Genomic DNA, 23,132 nt, shown 5'->3' on the forward strand with positions numbered 1-23,132 from the left:
CCTCTTTTTCCAGTAGTTTTAACATATTGTTTTATAAATGATTCTATATACCACAGTCTATTTTGTGCTGTGTTCCACTACTGCTTATTACTATTTCAAAACAGTATATTTTTCCAACAAAATATACTAAAACATAAGGAGGCATTAAGAATTCAAATGTTAATTAGAGCAAAATGTATGCAATTAATTAATCTGTGTTCTCTGTTAAAAAAATTAACCTCTTTAATTGTAAGCAGGATCCAGTTTTAAACAAATCTATACTGATGGAAATTTTCTAAAATGTGTGATTGCAGAAATCATTGCACAGCTATATCTAAATTTATTAAAACTCATTAAACTTAAAGGGGATAAATTTTATAGAATGTAAATTAGGCCTCAATAAAACTATTTTTTAACGATGTAAGATATAAGTACTTCTAGGAAAACATCATTTTAAAAAACCACCCCAAGACCATTTTTGCTGCACTAAAGCATAAAAATTGGCATTTTAATTAAGAATTCAAAGTGCTTCTGGCATGATTAGAAAGAGCTTGGGTTCCTAGTTTTGCAAAGGTCAAAGACTGTTAATAAAATCTAAAACTTCATTCAGAAGCGATGAAGTACAGCATGATTTTCCCTATAAATTCTTAAAAATAATACGCATTTGATCTTTAAAATGTACCAAAAGAAAAATCTATTTGATAACTGAATGCCTGTAGCAAACTGAATTCTAAGGCATGTTTTCCACTTTCCTGATCATTCATATTTCAAGTAGGACCAGTTTCTCACTCAAGATTAAGTGTCCAAAAAAAATGGGAAAAAAATCTAAACGTATAGCAAGGAAAACATAAATTTTATCTTGTAGTGAATCCCCCTAAAGTTTTCATTTTAAAGGTAAATCACATATAACCATACTGATAACCATTCTTAGCTAGCAGATATTAATATTTGGTAGTATGATCTTGGCTATACACATACATAAATAAAAGAAGGCTGACAGGCTCTAATCTTCGTGAGCTACCAAAGATGAACACTCAATCATGACTTAATGAGATAAAGAAATGTATCATTACAGAATAGCTGAACACGATCAGTTTGAAAATAAAATTAAGAGAGTAATTTGTTTCTCAGTCTCAAGAAACCCCAAGTTAGAGCTCAGGCTACTTAGAAAAAAATATGTGGCTGACTTAAAGGAAATTAAATTCATGGCATTAGAACTTTTCAATGCAAAAAGTTAAAAGTTTTTTAAAAAAAGATAAAATCCTTGGCTCATTAATAAATGCCATTACAGGAACTATCCTACTTAGATCTTAAAATATGCAACTATCCTCAAATCTTATGGATAATATAATGCTTATACTTCTAACAAAAAAGTTATTGATACTATAAAAAACTTATTTGTTGTACATTCTTTTCAAACAAAAGCATTTATGGAAAGGTTATTAATGGTTCAGAATTCCTAAACAAATTAGGAGCTAATAAGAAAAGCTAAGAGTTAATCAGGAAATCTGAAAGGGCTTAATATTTCTCAGGTTGACACTGCTGAGCCAGAGGGGCAGTCTGTGAACAGCAGCCTTGCTAACATCACTGCTCATTTCTGGAACAAGAGGTGCCAAGTGGGAGCAGTGAGCACACAAGAGGAAATAAGAGCAAACAACAAGCATCTGGTAGTGTTGGGGGTAGTTTTCTCTGCCTCTATAATTTTTCCCTGGTATAGAAATAATTTTTTTCCTATAGTTCCTTATCATGAAAGAAGAAATTAGTTCAACCACTTTCTTAGATAAAGGAAAAGATTTCAAAGAATACATTTCTTTCCTTAGCATCCCAACCTGTATGCCTTAAATATTTAAATGTTTTTCAATGATATAAAGATATCTCATTGATCCTTTCAAAACAGAATGGCCCTAAAATGTAGAAACAATTAGAAATAGGTATTAATGCTAAAAATGAGGGAAAGAATAAACTTTCACTATAAATAGTAAAAATAAACTTTTTCTATAAATAATACTTTTGAACATTTTTAATAAGTTTATGGCACAACATGGAATATAAATTGATCTGTAAACCTCAAAGTGTAGATTCATTTTGGCAAAGCCATATAAAACTGCAAGAAAGATGAGGTGTGAAAAATAGCAGGATGTAGGTTAAAAATAAACAAGTAAACCATGAATTGAAAATAAACAATAAAAATATTAACCAATTGTGATTCCTTTCTGAGGCTTTTCCTCTGGGAAAGTCTGTTGTTTCATTCATCAATATTTAAAATAAGAAAATAAAAAGGATTTTGTTAGCCTTAGATTTTATTTAAGAAATGTTAGGAGCTGGCTTTTGAAAATACATGTTGTTTATTTCAAACATTTTAAATATTATTTAAATAGAAGCTCCACTGAAATTGCGGGTTTTGTGATTTGTAAACATTTCCCCTAGCATTCTAATGCTTTTGCCTTAAAGATTCAGAAGGGTTTCACTGATGTTAAAATACATCTCATTGATGTCTTCAAAGTAGAATGAGAAATAACTTTCTAGAAATAAAATTCTACATAGCAATTTGAAGTGTCAAGGCCAGACACAGAAAAGTGGTATTCTTGTTTAGCATTTGAAGAGAAACACCCAAGTACAGATATATTAATATATGCTGCATTCCTAAGAATTACTTCCTCAAAATTCTGAATAATCAGTCCACATTCAAAAGGGAATGTAGTATAACAAAGGAACAAGATAAAACTGAAACAAGGGCTTTCGTATTACAACAACCATAGATTCAAATGATAATTTTCACACTAATGAATAACTTTAGGCAAGTTACTTCATGTTTCATATGCAAAATGGTGATAATGATACCTGTTCTGTGAGAACTCAATGAGTCAATACATGCAAAGCATCTAGTTCAGTATGGAACTAAATTAAAGTTTTTTTCCTAATTTGTCTTTTCCTTTCTTCTCCCTCAAGTGACATAAAATAAAAATTGCAATAAAGTCATCATATTGCTGTGCGTGAAAGTTCCCCCCAAAATGTAAAAAAGGTGTAATGACAAAAGTCAAATTTTATAAATTAAGCCAGTTGCTTAGCATCAAAATAACCATACTCAACTGACAGAATTTATTTTGCAACTAAAGCATTATATATATCAGAGGAATAAACCAAGTTTAAAGTCCAATGCTTGGCAATATTTGATTGCAGTGACCATTTCAAACCCTCCAAATTAATCTACGATGACAAGTCAATATAATTTCTATGGAACTTTTATAATTAAGTACTTAAGCTCTAAATTCTTCAAAACAAAAATAAAAAAGACAAGATACATTCTTACTTTATATAAAGAAAGCACAAAAACAGATCAGTTTGGGTCTAGAACTTAATATGAACTAAATTTAATCAGAGAAGAGATAGAGAGTTAAATCATGATTTTACAAATCACTAACAAATTTTGTTAGTATTTTTTCTTTCAAATTATGTAAAGGGAAATAAAATGAATATATTTCTCATATCACTTTGGTGAACAAGGTCAATGATTTACAGAATATTAGTGCTTATAAGAGAACTTCAAATTCTCCAGATCTTACATCCTTATTCTAAAAAGAAAAAAAAGAGGTTAAGGTTCAATATTACCCAAGGCCAGAGGCAGAACTGAAATTCATCCCTTTCTTATTAGGCCCTTGGTCTTTCATACTATGTCATGATGAGTTTTGGCAGGGATTCACAACAGCAGTCATGGAGATTACAACTTTTTTGGCTTTTCGAGCGTTGATTAATGTGTCTAGCTTCCTGTGTAGTTTGCAGGATACATTGAAACAAGAGGGAGTATGGAGTGTTGTCTTGTGCTCTAGCTGCTACCTAGAAAACATTTTTTCTTTGAAATGAATAAAAATATAACCTAAATACACATCTGTTAACAATCTCTAATAAAAGTCAGGAAAACTTTCCTGGGCTACTTGTCAGGAAAACAAACAGTGTAAATATTTTACCTGGCACAGTTACAGATAAAATCCTATTACATTTATATTTGATTTTGGGACCTTTCGAAATTTATATTGGGCTTCCCTGGTGGCTCAGGTGGTAAAGAATCTACCTGCAATGCGGGAGACCTGGGTTTCATCCCTGGATTGGGAAGATCCCATGAAGAAGGGAAATGCTATCCACCTTCAGTATTCTGGCCTGGAGAATTCCACAGACAGAGGAGTCTGGCAGGCTATTATCCATGGGGTCGCAAAGAGTTGGGTGGGGCTGAGCAACTTTCACTTTTCATTTTACTTTTATGGCAGTGCTTCCACTGCCATAAAAGTCAACTTCCCAAATACGAAAGTAGTTGTTGGTTAGTTGCTACATCATGTCTGACTCTTTTGTGACCCCATGGACTACAGCCCACCAGGCTCCTCTATCCACGGGATTTCCCAGGCAAGAATAATGGAGTGGGTTGCCATTTCCTTCTAGCACACATCATTTGCCTTTCCTCCTTGCCAATACCTCTAAAAGACTTGAGTCTATGAAAAGTGGAAGTCTGATATTATGCAAAACTATCCAGAACTACTAACCATTTCGCAGAAAAATTTCTTCAGAGTTATCACTTACATTTAACTCACAATCAACCGATGAATTCCATTTTCATTAATTCTAAATAAAAAGACAAAACTGTTGCTTATAAGATTACATATATCCTGATTCCCTAATTTACCACATACTTTTTCAGTCTTACCCTGCCTAAACTGTCAGCAGCATTTGACCTTATTGACCACTTCACTTTTTCCCTAAAACTCTTTATTCTCATCTTAAATGTTCTCACCACATACACAAAAAAGGTAATTATGTGAGTTTATAAATTATATTAACTAATCTTATTGTGGTAAACATTGTGCAACATGTATGTGTATCAAATCATCACACTGTACAGCTTAAACTTACACAATGTTATACATCATTGTATCTCAATAAAGTTAGGAAAAATACGAAAATATAAACCCTCAGTTCAGTTCAGTCGCTCAGTCATGTCCAACTCTTTGCGACCCCATGAACCGCAGCATGCCAGGCCTCTCTGTCGATCACCAACTGCCTAAGTCCACACAAACCCATGCCCATCGAGTCGGTGATGCCATCCAGCCATCTCATCCTCTGTCATCCCCTCCTCCTCCCCCAATCCTTCCCAGCATTAGGGTCTTTTCCAATGAGTCAACTCTTCGCATGAGGTGGCCAAAGTACTGGAGTTTCAGCTTCAACATCAGTCCCTCAAAATTAACACCCAGGACTGATCTCCTTTAGGATGGACTGGTTGGATCTCCTTGTAGTCTAAGGGACTCTCAAGAGTCTTCTCCAACACCACAGTTCAAAAGCATCAATTCTTCGGCACTCAGCTTTCTTCACTGTCCAACTCTCACATCCATACATGACCACTGGAAAAACCATAGCCTTGACTAGACGGATCTTTGTTGGCAAAGTAATGTCTCTGCTTTTTAATATGCTATCTAGGTTGGTCATAACTTTCCTTCAAAGGAGTAAGCGTCTTTTAATTTCATGGCTGCAGTCACCATCTGCAGTGATTTTGGAGTCCAGAAAAATCAAGTCAGCCACTGTTTCTACTGTTTCCCCATCTATTTGCCAAGAAGTGATGGGACCAGACGCCATGATCTTAGTTTTCTGAATGTTGAGCTTTAAGCCAACTTTTTCACTCTCCTCTTTCACTTTCATCAAGAGGCTCTTTAGTTCTTCTTCACTTTCTGCCATAAGGGTGGTGTCATCTGCATATCTGAGGTTATTGATATTTCTCCCAGCAATCTTGATTCCAGCTTGTGCTTCCTCCAGCCCAGCGTTTCTCACGATGTACTCTGCATAGAAGTTAAATAAGCAGGGTGACAATATACAGCCTTGACATACTCCTTTTCCTATTTGGAACCAGTCTGTTGTTCCATCCAGTTCTAACTGTTGCCTCCTGACCTGCATACAGGTTTCTCAAGAGGCAGGTCAGGTGGTCTGGTATTCCCATCTCTTTCAGAATTTTCCACAGTTTATTGTGATCCACACAGTCAAAGGCTTTGGCATAGTCAATGAAGTAAAAATAGATGTTTTTCTGCTACTCTCTTGCTTTTTCAATGATCCATTGGATGTTGGCAATTTGATCTGTGATTCCTCTGCCTTTTCTAAAACCAGTTGGAACATCTGAAAGTTCATGGTTCATGTATTGCTGAAGCCTGGCTTGGAGAATTTTAAGCATTACTTTACTAGTGTGTGAGATGAGTGCAATTGTGCAGTAGTTTGAGCATTCTTTGGCATTGCCTTTCTTTGGGATTGGAATGAAAACTGATCTTTTCCAGTCCTGTGGCCACTGCTGAGTTTTCCATATTTTCTGGCATATTGAGTGCAGCACTTTCACAGCATCATCTCATTGGTCATAGCAAACACCCTCTTCCAACAACAAAAGAGAAGACTCTACACATGGACATCACCAGACGGTCAACATCGAAATCAGATTGATTATATTCTTTGTAGCCAAAGATGGAGAAGCTCTCTACAATCAGCAAAAACAAGACCAGGAGCAGACTGTGGCCCAGATCATGAACTCCTTACTGCCAAATTCAGACTAAAATTGAAGAAAGTAGAGAAAACCACTAGACCATTCAGGTATGACCTAAATGAAATCCCTCATGACTATACAGTAGAAGTGAGAAATAGATTTAAAGGACTAGATCTGATAGACAGAATACCTGATGGACTATGGATGGAGGTTCGTGACATTGTACAGGAGACAGGAATCAAGACCATCCTCAAGAAAAAGAAATCCAAAAAAGCAAAATGGCTGTCTGAGGAGGCCATGAAAATAGCTGTGAAAAGACGGGAAGTGAAAAGCAAAGGAGAAAAGGAAAGATATACCCATTTGAATGCAGAGTTTCAAAGAATAGCAAGGAGAGATAAGAAAGCCTTCCTCAGCGATCCATGCAAAGAAATAGAGGAAAACAATAGAATGGGAAAGACTAGAGATCTCTTCAAGAAACTTAGAGATACCAAGGGAACATTTCATGCAAAGATGGGCTCAATAAAGGACAGAAATGGTAGGGACCTAACAGAAGCAGAAGATATTAAGAAGAGGTGTCAAGAACACACAGAAGAATTGTACAAAAAAGTTCTTTATGACCCAGACAATCACGATGGTGTGATCACTCACCTAGAGCCAGACATCCTGGAATGTGAAGTCAAGTGGGCCTTAGGAAGCATCACTACGAACAAAGCTAGTGGAGATGATGGAGTTCCAGTTGAGCTGTCAACACTCCCTCCCCCCAAATATACCGAAAAAACTCTTTCCTCCTTTTGCTCCCATGACACCACTCTCAACAAATTCTAGCCTATGGAGTCTCTGGTTATGCCTTCTTATTTTTTCCCCATAAGCTGAACTTCTAATCATCCTTCAATTGGTGGTGGTCTGCAGCAGTCATTTCTTATCTCAGTTCGCTTCGTTCACTCAAAAAAAATTCATTGAGTACCTACTACAGGCTAAGAACTCTTCCAGATAACTGTGACTGCAGTGAACAAAGCAGATGAAAATTCCTGCTCTCTTGAAGCATACATCATGTATAGAGTTGTCAGATAAAAACAAGACTAACACATAAGCAAATTATATAGTGTGTTAGAAGAGTTTAAGTGTTATGGAAAACAAACAGAACAGGAAAAGAGGAATTCATTCTAAAAATCTCCTTACACCACCATATTAATATATTCAGGACTTTACCTACCACCGATATTTTGATGATTCCCAACTCTCTATCCACCATGTATCTTTTCTGAGCAGCAATATTCTAAAGAACTTTTCATAGTCATGGCCAACACTCAGCACTTGTCCTCCACCATAACTCGTTCCTCGTATTTTGATAATGGCTTCACCACTCACTGGATGAGCCAAGTGAGATACCTTTATTCACCCTAGATGTCTCCCTTTTCCTTAGTCTCTATATCTATCCCTAATATTCTTCTGTCCTCACTCCTGCTTCTCTAATTAAATATCTCAGTCAATAGCAGTGCAGAGAATCAACTCTGTGGTCAGATGTCTGGAATGAATCCTGGCTCCACCACTTACTTCCTATTTGGTTTTGGACTTAACTTCTGCCTCTGAATGTCATATTTTTCCTATCTGCAAAATGAAGACAACTCTCCTAGGTTTGCTTTAAGTGAATGTGGCTGGTAGCATCAGAATCACCAATAGTAGCAGTAGCATGATTAGAGTTGGCACTCCATATTGGCAAGTTCCATATCCATGGGTGCAGTCAAACTTGATTCAAAATATTTGGGGAAAAAGAGATTGCAGAGGGCTCAAAAGAGTAAAATTTGAGTTTGTTGCACAAGGGCAATTACGTACATAGCATGTATTAGGTATTATAAGTAATCTACCGATGATTTAAAACATAAAGGAGGATGTGCATAGGTTATATACAAATATACAAATACTATGTCATTTTATATAAGAGACTTGAGAATCCTTGAATTTTGGTATCTGAGGGGTCCTGGAACTAACCCCTGGGCAGGTAACAAAGGACAAATACTCCTAAAACAACCTCTTAACTGGTTTCCCTTCTTTTAGCCTTATTCTTCACCTAATATTTCCCAACACTATAGCCCAAGTCATCGTCAAAATTCACAGGTCTGAAAACAACAATGATCCTAAACAGCTCCCCCATATGCCTTCAGCATAAAGACCAAATGCCTTAAAATGACAACGAATTAGTTTTGTTCTTCTTCTTTCCTTTTTAAATCTTAATCTGTTAAAGCATAATCATTATAGGCAAGCCAGCCTGGAGCTGAACTTTCCTCAGAAAAATCTTCAAAATATAAACTTCAGTTTCTTTTTTCAATTTATAGTCTAGTCAGAAGATTTTTAAGGTTATCACAAAGTTGTCTCTCTGTTTCTTGAAAGTATATATTTCATTTTTATGGCCAAAATGTTAAATGGCCTTTGATTTAATTATTACTGTAGTATGATATAATTCAAAATAAGGATTATGAGAATCTTTGCAACAATGGAAGCCAAACAGATAAATTAAATTATTTCCTCCAAGCTTTTTCATTTTCCTATGAAACAACACAAAACACCACTGACTGACTGTATAAATTACTATGTATGTGTGTGTATGCTCACTTATGTTTGCAGATAAACTAGCATTTACTAAGGATGTGGTCTTAGATGATAAAAATAATGCAACCATAATAAATGTTTTAATACAATGAAATCTCAGAAATTATTATATAATGTTCTAGAAGCCATTACGTGACTTTATAAACATTACCTGCCATTAAGAAGTAAACATATTCTCTAATCATTCTATTTATTCATTTCATAAGTACTAGTATAAAAAGAAAATAATGAAATTTACCAAATAAAATATAAAGGCTGAGCAAATTTATAATATAGGATAGGTGATATAAGAAGATATAACTAAAAATCAAATATATTTTCTATAAGTTTCCCAATTACTGAGAAGCTTCCTGAAACAAGTATATTACATTACTTAAGGATAAGCTATAGTTTAAATATATTTACTTATTGACCATTATACAACTTGTAGAATATATGTTTAAATGACAATTCATACAACTGATAAATGTGGGTTAAACAATTTTAAGAATTTAATGGTGTCAAAAGAGAAATATGCTGTCTACCAATTAATTATCAAAAAAGCTAACAATATACAGCCTACTGTTCAGATCTGGATTCAGTATTATCATGTTATATGTTTGGAGAAGGGAATGGCAACCCACTCCAATATTCTTGCCTAGAGAATTCCATGCACAGTGAAGCCTGGTGGGCTCCAGTTCATGGGGCTGCAAAGAGTTGGACACGACTAAGCGACTAACACTTTCAACTTTGTTATATGTTATTAGTAATATATATAAATTTAGACAATATAGAAATAAGTAAAATTATCTTAACTTTTACCTTAGACATAAAAATACTTTATTTTTAATATAAAGTATCATATTTTTAAAAAAGGAAAAAATATAATACAGTTGAACTTCAAACAACAAGAGGGTTAGGAGTCCCAACCCTGCACAGTTGAAAATTCACGTGTAACTTTATACTCAGCCCATATTCACAGACTCATTCAACGGACGATTATGATGTGTAGTAATGTAATGCATATTGATTGAAAACAAACAAACAAACAACTATATATAAGTAGACCCATGTACTCCAAACCCATGTTATTCAAGGGTCACTGTGTATATATGTAGATATATATGTGCATGCGTGGTCAGTCACTAAGTCATGTCTGACTCTCTGTGACCCCATGGACTGTAGCTAACTGGGCTCATCTGTCCATGAAATTTTCCAGGCAAGAACACTGGAGTGGGTTACCATTTCCTTCTTTAGGGGATCTTCCCAAACCCAGGATCAAACCCACGTCTCTTGTGTCTCCTGCATTGGCAGGTGGATTCTTTACGACTGAGCCACCAGGGAAGCTGATATATATCTGTACATGTATGGAAATCCTACTGACATTTATTCAAGAAAAAATTCTAGTAAACTTCTATATATCAGAGTTTCTCAGACAAAATATTTTTTTGATTATTTAACCATTATTAACATAGCACACGTCCTGGTGAACTATAGTCCATGAGGTCACTAAGAGTTTGACACAACTGAGCAACTAACATTCTCATGTTCCTCACAAAAAATTTTCAAAAATGAAAACTTTAGTTTTAATACTTGTAATGTTTCACCATTAAAATGTTTAACCACATATACAATTTTAACCTTATCTTTTTCATTTTATATTATGAAAACTTGTTTGTTATTTTATGTGTTCAAAACAAATGAAATTAACTAAACTAGCAAAAAAGGACCAAAATTGTGTCTGTAATATCCAAAATTGACTGCGCAATGTGAAAAATAATATAGAATGAATAAAGCCAACGTAATGAGACATACAATGCATGCTATGAAAATGTCAGTGTCTAATTATCCGTTTAAAACAATAAATAGAATCCTGATGTTTGCTTCTTTAAATATGACCAAAGAATGAAAAGCACATAGAAAATCAGGAGACAAAGCAAGGCAGTATTACAAATCTTGTTTTGACAGCCAAAAATGATTTTGCTTATAAAGCAGCAAATATATTTTAAAACTGTCAGGAACTAATGACTGATTAGCTACTCAGTTGAATATACAATTTTGCAAATAATTAGTATCACAATGCCTATATTGTGGTAAATCATAATTAGATATTTTTTACTTAATATTCCCCTACTTATCAATTTATCAATCAACAATTTTTTCACAAGAAAAAAGTGAAATAATGTTATATTCAAACTGATGTCTGAAGAGGATAACTTATGAAACATGTAAAAGATTTTACCTGTCCAACCAAGCAAGCAGACTCTTGGCTGCTCCAATCAGATCCACAACTGAAGTCAGAAAGTCATTTGGCAATTTTCGACTGGTTCTCCCATCATAATGGCCACTCCTTCTCCTCCCTGTTATAAAGTTCTGTAGATTTTTGGCAGATGCATTCAACTTGTGAGAAAGAGTTTTTAGATTTTCTGTTTCCAAGCCATAATTCTGAATTGTAAAAAGAGAGAAAACAAATATACTTAAAATCAATATTTTATTCAGTCAATATTTACTGAGTACTTTACTATATGTACAGGCAATGGAACAAGTATTGAGTTAAACATGAATAAGATAGGATTCCTGGCCTAGCAGAATTCATAGTCAAATGAGGATTTGGGGAAATATCAGATAAACAAATTACAATAAAATGTGTAAGTACTAACATGAACATGGAGAGATGAGGGCATTGTATCTTGGAACTAAGCCACCCAAGACAGAAAGATTATAAGGACTCACAAGCAGTTTCCTTTTTAAGCAAACCTAAGTTCATTTACTTGTGAAATTAATTATTATCAACAATTATTTTTGATTATCTATTCTATTAGCATATGTATAGTCATGAGAGTAGGCACTAGGAAAAATTCTGTTTTCCCAAAATGAGCAAAGTAAGTACAACCCAACAATAAAATACATCATATATAATATAACTTTCCTTCTGTGTCCTCTTCATAATGACTCACATAAGAAGTTTCTTTTATGATATGGTATACATAGTAAATCTCTGCACCCTCAGGGGAACCAATACACTTTCTCCTTTTTATAAGACAAATTTTAAAACTAAACTTTTAATTCTGTCATGGTTGCATTAGCTCAGTCAAGTATGAATCACATCTAAAGAAATCATAATCACTTTTTTGTAAGTATAATTGTTCTTCTTTTCCTTGGTCTCAATTTTCAATTTCTAGTAATATACAGTGCATGCGTGCTAAGTCACTTTAGTTGTGTCCGACTCTTTGTGACCCTATGGACTATAGCCTGCCAAGCTCCTCTGTCCATGGAATCCTCCAGGCAAGAATATTGGAGTGAGTTGCCATGCCCTCTTCCAGGGAATCTTTCCAACCCAGGGATCAAACCAGCATCTCTTATGTCTCCTGCATTGTCAGCTGGGTTCTTTACCACTAGCGCCACCTGGGGAGCCCACAGTAATACATAGTATCTCACCCTAAATGTTTCATCTATAAATTAATTATTCCAAGAAGGATTTCTATGAATAAATACAAATAATTCTTTTAACCACATTCAATAGGGACATATTGTAGGATCCTCTCAGATAAACTTCAGCTAAAGATTTCCCAAGTTACAACTAAATTTTAAAACAGGTAATTCTGAGTTGTAAAACACTTCTAAGAAAGATGGGTTAACCTGATCAGAGGATGACCTTGATCAAACTACTTGGCAACATGTACATTATTTTCACGTGTAAAATTAAAAGTATTATTAACTTATAGAAAATCATAAAAGTCGAAGAATGTTAGATAGTCTCTGAGGCCCAAATAAATTCTAACTTTGATTTAGTCTTTCCTTTTACAGTTAAGTAAAGTGAGGGAGACGTTTTGATCTGCTTTAAAGAGCTCAGAGCTTAGAGCAGACAGAAATCAGAATGGGACTATAAGTTACCAGGCCACCTATGAGAGAATACCTCTACACCCACTCCTTTGCACCATTAATCTGTTTCTGTTCAAGCAGGGTAGGAGAAACAAATGAAGCAAAATGGAAGAAAGTAATAGGGAAAATGAAAAAGGGAAGCAAATGTAACAACAGATTTAGCTCTATTATCAAGTCAACAATTATTGCGTACCTACGTTTATATGAAATTTAGGTTTATTTTTTTTCCTATGGTTATTTAAGGAAAGAAATAAAAAAGGAGGGAGTAGAGGAGAGGATTTGGACGCATAAACATTAATACCTACTTATGTATGTTACCACTAAAGATTTAATAATGATAAAAATCTGACTGTTCTTTGCTGAAAATTTACAATTTTACTAAAAGAACAGTTTTAGAGCCATAGATTAAACACACACACACACACACAGTATATTATATATTCACTGCTAAATTTGAACTACAATAGTCTGTCAAGTTAAAAGGTTTGGCTTACACAAATAAAACAACATTCTATTCAAATTCTATTCCTTCTGAGCATGAATTATTTGTGAGACATTTTGGAGATTTTATCCAGCAAGTCCATATGTTATGAAGAAAATCCTCTTAGAAGAGATAGTCTAAAGACTAGATAAAAAATTATATCGACTAAACTTAAAATGAAACTTCTGAAGTACCTGAAAGTATTTTCAGAAGTTTTTCTCTGTGTTAAAGCATTTTCCTTGAAGTACAACAGTGTCTGCTTTTTTCATTTCTGTATATTAATCATTTTAATGAGAAAATATTTGCATTTGCTCAGAGAAGCTCAAATTTAAGTAGTTTATTAATGAGGATCCTAATCAATCTGGTAACATAACTTGAACTCTATAGCCATTAGTGCCCACAAAAGATCCATTTAAATTCAGTTCGGTCACTCAGTCGTGTCTGACTCTTTGCGACCCCATGAATCGCAGCACGCCAGGCCTCCCTGTCCATCACCAGCTCCTGGAGCCTACCCAAACCCATGTCCATCGAGTCGGTGATGCCATCCAGCCATCTCATCCTCTGTCGTCCCCTTCTCCTGCCCCCAATCCCACTCAGCATTAGGGTCTTTTCCAATGAGTCAACTCTTCACATGAGGTGGCCAAAGTATTGGAGTTTCAGCTTCAACATCAGTCCTTCCAATGAACACCCAGGACTGATCTCCTTTAGGATGGACTGGTTGGATCTCCTTGCAGTCCAAGGGACTCTCAAGAGTCTTCTCCAACACCACAGTTCAAAAGCATCAATTCTTCGGCACTCAGCTTTCTTCACCGTCCAACTCTCACATCCATATATGACCACTGGAAAAACCATAGCCTTGACTAGACGGACCTTTGTTGGCAAAGTAATGTCTCTGCTTTTCAATATGCTATCTAGGTTGGTCATAACCTTCCTTCTAAGGAGTAAGCATCTTTTAATTTCATGGCTGCAATCACCATCAGCAGTGATTTTGGAGCCCCCAAAAATAAAGCCTGACACTGTTTCCACTGTTTCCCCATCTATTTCCCATGAAGTGATGGGACCAGATGCCATAATCTTAGTTTTCTGAATGTTGAGCTTTAAGCCAACTTTTTCACTCTCCTCTTTCACTTTCATCAAGAGGCTCTTCAGTTCTTCTCCTTATATATAATTATCTCAAATATTTTATTAGAAAAGGTATAAATGATTTTAAAAGAATACAGATTCTCTCATAAATAAAAATCTGTAGGCAAAGTAAAAATATTTTGAAGCTTTCAAACTTTAAGATAGTATTACATTAAAAAAAAATACACCTCAAGAATTAAGATAATTGAAAAATCTTCTGGACAAAATCTGGTAAGATACAGAGGTCTTCTAACTTGGAAGCCTACTAAAGAAATACCCTATATGAAGGAAATTCAAGTGAAAAACGTGGGCGACAGAGTAACCCAGTAGCGAGGATAGACAAAAGATGCATAGTAGAAGATGGAGAAGGAAATTCTTAAAACTTATTCTAGTTAACAAATATAACTAGTTGAACTATTACTAGTTAAACCAATAATTCAAAAGCATTTAAGAAATTTTAAAGGACTATAAAAATAGTTTAGCAGCTTATCCGTATATAACAGTGCCTATGTGATACTATTTTAACAAAAGAGGTGGGTTAGTTGATCCTGCAAGTTGATTTTTATCATCACAGAACTCAATCCTAAGTAGCTCAAAATCAATTACTGACAATACAGATACCATTTTGCCTTTTCCTTCATGAAAATGGATGGTTTGTTCTGACTCACTAAGTCACCAGTAAATCACACTCCCCAGCCTACCATGTAAAGAAGCAACAAGTAAATGAACTGCCTCTTTGTTTTGGCCAAAGGTATGCAGGTGAGAATTACTGTCCTGACTTTTTAAAAATGCAGGTTTATTCACTGCAGGCTTGCTTTTACTGGATACGCATGGGACAACTAGGCATTACTATTGGTATAGAAAGGACTAAATCAATTAAACAAAAGCTTGGGCATGAAATGTACTTTGCTATTTTCTTTATCCTATGTTACCTATGTGGCCAACAACATTCATGCCAGGAATCAGGTGTGACTCCACAAGGATTCAACATAGCCAGTCTAGTCTTAAGGAACTGGAGCTAAGTTTCTACTGTTCTCTCAACTATATTCATGGAAAAGCACATGAAAGAAAGAAACAGCATTTTAGAAAGTCAAGTTGGCTATACCCTCACTAGTGGCAAATTCTCACTACACACTTAACTGAAAATATTAGTACAATGCATTTTACAATGTCAATGCTATTTTCTTCAGAGCTCTTAATCTGAATGCATCATATAACACGTGTTTAGGTTTTATAATACTTTATAAATACAAATTAGTCCTAAAAGGATTGCTTTAACAAATATTTTCAGAAATAAATTCTTTTGAGATGAATGAACCAAGCAATTATGCTGCAAAGAAACAAATCCTAGCAAGTGACATCAAATTTTTCATGCAACATACCTATTACATGAAAAGTACATGAAGAATGAAATGAAAACTGTTCTTATCCTGTCATAAATGATTCACTTGTACTTCTCAATAAAAGTTGTATTGTCAGAACATAAATTGAGGACTATACATTAAACTATATATATATTATTTACGCTTTATTATTTTAGTTAATACAAGGTGCTCTCTATTGAAGCATACCAAATGATAGCATAACAGCTTGAAAGAGTTAATATAACTCCAAATCATGAAAAGCTTATTTCTTTCTAAGATAACATTGTACAAACACTATATAGATGGAGCTTAATAAATCTATGTTGCATAAATGAACAAGTTACTGAATATACTTTTGATTTTCATTAGCTTCCATGACATTTATTTCCCATCAGGACTAATTTTAAGACAAGGCAGAAAAATATTCCATTGCTTAAATGAAACAATGAAATTTGGTAACTTCTCTGTGTCTTCCTTATATTTCAGAGTCAGAGGCTGTATTGCCAAGAGAAAAAAAGTATACAGTTCTCTGGAGAAAGGCAGAGAACTTCATTCAGTAAGACAGCATTCATTTAATATCCTCTATGTGTTAAGCACTAGGCAGAAAGCACACTTAGGACCTAAAAGTCAAAGCAAAGATTTATAATGTGATACAAAGAGCAAGGTGCCATTCTTCCCATCACTTCCCACTCTTCAGCAGCTAAATCTAAATTCTTCCTTTTCTCTGAACACCCCAAACTCTTTCACAATTCTGTCTTTACACATATTTTTCTGCCTAGATAACTTTTTTCCAACTTTTTTATCTGGCAAACACCTACTTATCCTCCAAGTCCCAATGCAGATCCCACTTACATTTCCTGGATCCTTCAGTAGTGTTTATCATCTCCTTCTGCTTTCCCCTGGGATTTTTTTTTTTTTAATCTATATTATCTTTTAACTACTCTTGTTCTCTTTACTGGACTATAAACATTTTAAGAGCACAGACTATGCTTTTTTCATCTTTGTATTCCTTGTGGTAGCACTGTATGAGCATGAATATATAATTGTTAAAAGAAGAAATAAATACAATAGATGTAGGAAAAAGTAGAAGAGTCAGTAGAGACATTATAGATTTGAAGAGACAAAACATAGTTTCCCATTCCCAACAGCACAACTGCTGTTGCAATCAACTCAGCTTGCTGGGGAGGGCTCTCACCTTCTGATTTTATAATGGCATGAAAAATAAATCAGGGTTCATTGCTCAAATATTTGCTTTATATTTACTGGAAAACATCTACTGCATAAAGTGTAAGCTATGTCCACTTTTAAGCTGCTGATGTATAGCCATTAGGAAGTAGTGAAAATGAAGTTTAACATTTGACCTCTTTGAGGAAGAAACATAGAAAGAATGAATTTAATGTTTTCATTTTTTTCCCCAAGAAAATGATGCAACACTAGAGTGCTCAAACCCAGAACTGCATGGCAGTGGTTTATATCTCTGATACCATCATTTTAAGTAAGTCAAGGTCAGCAGAGTTTATCATGGGCCAAACTCCAAAGTCTACAGGTCTAGACAATCTGTAGGTAGTACCATAATTACCAATCTCATTCTCTTATTCAAAGTGGCAGAGTGGAGCTCAGCATGTGAGTGGTTCATTTATGAGAAGACCTGCTTATAACACATTCACTCTAGATTTCAAGCTCTAACATGCTCAACTTTACTGTTATAGATAGGGGACTGCTAGGTCAGATTCCCGTCTCTGAGTCATTTAGATGATACCTTTATGACCATTCTGACTCAGATATGGAAACCAATATGCAAAAACATTGTGGAATCTTACTTTACCCTGAGTACTAGCTTTTATTTCAGGCATGATTTCTGCGATCAGATTCAGATAAGGGAGAGTGCAAGTGTGTGTTCTGGTCTGAATTAATTTTCTTATCTCAGGAATAAGGAAACAAGAAGATCTCTAAGTTATCATGTGAAAAATATGTCAAGTCTCTTTCATCGCCACTTTCAAAAAAATATTTATTCAGCATTTACTATTGCCAGGCATTTGTGCTACATATTAGGTGTTCAATAAGCAATGTCACTTTTCCCACATAGCTTATAGTCTAGCAGAAGAAACAGATACTAAACTAAAAAATATATATATATATATAAATATGTAATTACAAAATGAGATGAGGATTAAGAAAGAGAAGAACAGTGAGGGGATGATTTTAGACCCAGCCAGGGTGAGGGAGTGAGTGATCAGGGAATGTCTCTGACGAAAGGACAATTAATGTTAAGACTGAAATGTGTAAGTGGGAGGTACTATTCAACCAATCTGGTTTTAGATTCTTTGAAAAATATTTTCAGTCAGTTCTTTTTTCTTTGCTTATTCTATTGGCTTTTTGTGAAATTTGATGACATTATTAATGTTCCTTAATGCAAATAATAGTTCCCATTGCTTTTGTGATCACTCTTTCATAGTTGTCTTCATGCTTCTCTAACCACTCCTCTGCAGCCTCCCCTGCCCTCCCCTCCTTTCCTCCCAGCTGGAGTGTCAAGGTTTTGAAGTCTTAAACCGTCCCTGAGTGATCTCTCTCTCTCTCTATGGATTCAATCCCTATATCCTTGAGACTCCCAAATCTCTGTCTTCAGTCACTTCTCAGCTCCAAATTCATAAATTCAATTGTCTGATGGAGTCTCTCTTTCTGGATAAACCAGAGATGCCTCAAATTCAACAAATATAAAACTCAATTTATATTCCCACCTAAATCTATTTTTGCTGTTATTGCCTATCTTGATTATTGCAAAATTTTCTACTCTATCTCTGCAGCTAAAAGGATGGAATCTTTCTCAGCTTTTTTTATGTCACTCACTCCTCCTATTTACCAGTATACTCTATTCCTGTTGCACATCCGTAGTTCAAGCCGTACTCATAGCCTAAGTGGATTATTTTAAACATTTCCTAATTGTTCCCCCATCTTCAGTCCAGTCCAGTCCACCCTTTTCACTGCCATCAGTTACCTTTTTAAAGCAAGTATTTGATCATTCTTGCATGGTTCTCTAGTACCCAGACTAAGAACTACAAATCCCTTACCAGGATATTAAGGTACTCTACAGTCTGATCTATCTTTTAAAGTCTAATGTTATGCCATTGTTTTTTGCTTATTTTTGGTGGGAAAATAGCTTACCATTTTTCATACATACCAGGCATGCTCTTTATTCTGTGTGCCTGTGTATGTGCTGTTTTATCTACCTGGAAATTACTTCCCTCTGTTTCTCCACCTCTTAAACACAAGCTCATATTCCAGTAGGCTGTTAAAGATGACATCTTTTGCAACATGAACCCATTTATCTTAGTCAAAATTTTTGTATCCCCTAATACTTAGCTCATGCTTTTATTTTAGTAATTTTATTATATTATGCTTATTTGTATGTCACTCTCCCTCCACTAGACTTTTCAAGATGGCAGGAACTAGATCTTACATTCGACACATACAGTGCTGAGTATATGGATGCCTGAATCATGTTTAATTATCTACACATTTATTATTAATCATCATCTTAATAATAGTGACTACTTATTGAATGTCTACTGGGTGCCAGACAGTGAATTGGGAACTATTCAAACACTGTCTCATTTTCACACCACCACCAAGAGGTAGTTGATATTGTGCTAAGTTGCTTCAGTCATGTCTGACTCTGTGCGATCCCATGGACTGTATGTAGCCTGCCAGGCTCCTCTGTCCATGGGATTCTCCAGGCAAGAGTACTGGAGTGGTTTGCCATGCCCTCCTCCGGGGGATCTACCCAACTCAAGGATCAAACCTGAGTCTCTTACATCTCCTGCATTGGTAGGGAGGTTCTTTACCACTAGCACCACCTGGGAAGCCCATAAAGTGTTAGTTGCTCAGTCGTGTCTGACTCTTTGCAACCCCATGGACTGTAGCCCACCAGGCTCCTTTGTCCATGGAATTCTCTAGGCAAGAATACTGGAATGGGTAGCTATTCCCTTCTCTAGGGGATCTTCCCAACTCAGGGTTAGAACCCAGGTCTCCCATATTGCAGGTAGATTCTTTACTGGCTGAGCCACCAAGGAAGCTCTTTTTTTTTTTTTTTTAATAAAATATCTCTTGTTTAAATAAAATATCTCTATTTTAAATAAAAGAACTAAGGCAATGGTGAAATAATTTGCCTACAAATGTCATTAACTGACTGAGTCAAATTTTAGTCCCATATTATTATATTACAAGATTCATGTTCTTTCTCACTGTAGTTCTAGCCCCAATCATGCTAGTGTCATCTTAGCTAACACAAGAGGGAAAAATCTATATTCCTCTCAGAATATCTAATGTACTATCAAAATCCTACAGGATTATTTTGATATTGATTTCGCTTGCCTTGACTAGGCACTGCTCTTATAGCATACATAAGCACACATATAATATACAATATTCAATATTCATTGATGTATATGCAAAGAACACGAAAATAATTGATTATTTTAAGGATGATTTTTTTCTAAAATAGGATTACTTAACATTTGGGATACTAAATCAAACTTTTAGAAGGAAATGAACTTTATAAATCATTGTATGCAATTGTACATCCCAAGTACTGCTGTGAAAACTCCCTTGGTGAGCTCTTAGTTTTTCAAGTAGCTAGATAAAATGCCACAAATTGAGTTAATAAGCCTCCTTAATTTGTAATTTGTCATGGCATAACACATCATATACAATGAAGGAGAAAAATAATCAGGGATTTTTTTTTTTCTTCTTGCATTGAAATTATTTTTGTAAAAAGAAGAAGAAACAAAAAAAATTTTAGGAAAAAATTTTAAAAGGAAAGAAAACAGGGAGAAAAAGCAAAGTTTCCCTTCCCACCAGTTCTATGATGCCCTTACCAGTGCACACAGAAGGTCAACCGCTTCCAAAATCAGCTCCTGATGGCCGATGCGGCTGACTCCCAGATCCTCTAGTTCCTGATGTGTGATGCGCAGCAGCTGGTCCCCACTGATCTTCTCCCTCTCGAAATTCTTGATATACTGTTGCAAACAGTCATCAAGACCTGCAGAAGAAACATATTGAAGACCAGAATGAAAAACAAATAACAAACAAACAAAAAAAAACAGTGGAACCAAACAAATTTTTAAAAGTAATAAAGCAAGCATTAACTCCTACCAAGTCACAAATTGAGTCCATTTCAGCTCTGAACTAGTTCAGTCATCCACCTTTTCTCAACCTATATATGGGCTTCACTGGGTGGGAAAATAATCACTTCCTCCTATCCTTAGCTGTTAGGTTCCTATTTGAATTTTCCTCAGCAATTACTGTAAATCTTTACCTCTCTTAGCATTCTCTTTGTGACCTCTTTCACAAAATGTGTTAATGGGCATATTCCCCTACTTCCAAATTTATCTCCACCCCCTCCTTTCTTCTTTAACTCCTTTGCAGAAGGAGAGGTATCCTTGTTTCAATACAAGGCTATTCAATCTTCCTCTGCCACCTTAACACCATCTAAACAATTAAAAAATTAAATGTTGAAGTAAACCATTTCTTTTTTATTGACTTCTATGTTCAAACCTTTGTCACCTTAAAAACAAAATAAAACAAAATTCTTTCCTTGATTTCCTTGATGCTGTGTTTCCCACTAGTCTGTTATTCCCTTCAAAGCCAAACCCCTTACACCTTTATTTCTTCACCTATAATGCACTCTTTAATCTACCATCATTTGCAATTTATAGATCCAAAAGCAGAAATTCACAATGGATATGGTTTTCAAGATTACTCAGGGCACTTCATAAGTGATTGGCCAGGCTACAGATTGAGTGGCTTCAATAACCTATGAAACGACTTGATACAAATGTTGAACTGGACTAATAAGATTTTTAAGTAAGAAATATCAAGAAAGTGAGGTAATTCTCAATATCTAAAAGGTCTTGATTATATGTCAAGGGGGGAAATGAAAGGTCATAATGGGCTACAACTCAGCTGAAATTATGATGGAGCAGATATTAGAAGTAGAGAAAGCAGAGAAAAGATTAGAAAAACTGCAAAGGGAAGCAAAGTTCCATAACAGAAATTATGTAGCCATTGAAAGAATAGAGATACTCCCAAAAGCTGCCTGGTTCCTGGTATGGTAGTCTAGTATACCAGTTCACACATGTCTTCACTAAATTTCAAACTTTCTTAAAGTAACTTGAGTTAACCTGCAGTCTTTCTATACTATCTACTCTTTCTTTCACCCTCTGCTGGTATGTGTACATCGCTCTTTCATGGTTCTCTGCCCATTTGTTGTCAGTTTCCTTTCAGGATGCTTTCTCCAACTGTCCTAAAATATTGTTGCTCTGCACTCCAGAGACCCCTTCCTACTTGCCTTACCTCTGACTCATTACATTCTAACTGAAGAATCTCATCCACATCCATGTCTTCAACTTCCATCTGAGATATTAAACATCCATTTCAGATTTTCCTCATGAATGCCAAACCTATATATCTATATACTGTAACACGTCCACAACACAACTCCTCATTTTCCCCTCCAGAGGAGTCTCCTGTAATCACCGTCTCAGTGAATGGCACTACCACCTATCCCAGTATAAAAAGTAAGTACTGTATTCTAATCGCTGGAAAACTAACCAAACTACATCGATATATGGGTACTTTACAGATACCTAGAGTATCTAATAAATCTAGACACACGAGATTTTGCTCTAGAACTCATGTGGTTAAATTTTGTTTTGACACTTCTCATATAGTTGTGAGATGATATAGCCATGTTAAATTCTTGATTTAATTCAGAGATAAGCTGGTGATCATTCTTAATTTGTAAGTAAAAGTGTATTTACTCTTTGCTCTGCTTTTTCCTCTATTCAAATTTAATTTTATTCAACCAAAAAAATAAGAAAAAGTTTTCTTCAAAACCCTTTATGCCACTCAGTTCAGTTCAGTCGCTCAGTCGTGTCCGACTCTGTGACCCCATGAACCACACCACGCCAGGCCTCCCTGTCCATCACCAACTCCCGGAGTCCACCCAAACCCATGTCCATTGAGCGGTGATGCCATCCAACCATCTCATCCTCTGTCGTCCCCTTCTCCTCCTGCCCTCAATCTTTCCCAGCATCAGGGTCTTTTCCAACGACTCACTTCTTCGCATCAGGTGGCCAAAGTATGGGAGTTTCAGCTTCAACATCAGTCCTTCCAATGAACACCCAGGACTGATCTCCTTTAGGATGGACTGGCTGGA

General features: G+C 35.3%; 1 protein-coding gene across 9 annotated transcripts in view; it reads right to left on the reverse strand.

The window, feature by feature from the left end:
• The window catches only part of CNKSR2 (connector enhancer of kinase suppressor of Ras 2), a 276,605-nt gene that overhangs the window by 194,306 nt on the left and 59,167 nt on the right, over positions 1 to 23,132 (reverse strand). For all 9 annotated transcript variants that reach the window (XM_081565963.1, XM_081565962.1, XM_081565960.1 and 6 more), the window contains exons 2-3: positions 20,791 to 20,954; positions 11,310 to 11,512 (exon numbers count right to left, since the gene is read on the reverse strand). In XM_081565963.1, coding sequence (XP_081422089.1) covers positions 11,310 to 11,512; positions 20,791 to 20,954 — 367 coding nt within the window. The remainder of the gene's footprint in view (positions 1 to 11,309; positions 11,513 to 20,790; positions 20,955 to 23,132) is intronic.

The sequence above is a fragment of the Giraffa tippelskirchi genome, chromosome X (assembly GCF_054371585.1).
Source record: "Giraffa tippelskirchi isolate mGirTip1 chromosome X, T2T-mGirTip1v1.2.pri, whole genome shotgun sequence".
Lineage (NCBI taxonomy): Eukaryota > Metazoa > Chordata > Mammalia > Artiodactyla > Giraffidae > Giraffa > Giraffa tippelskirchi.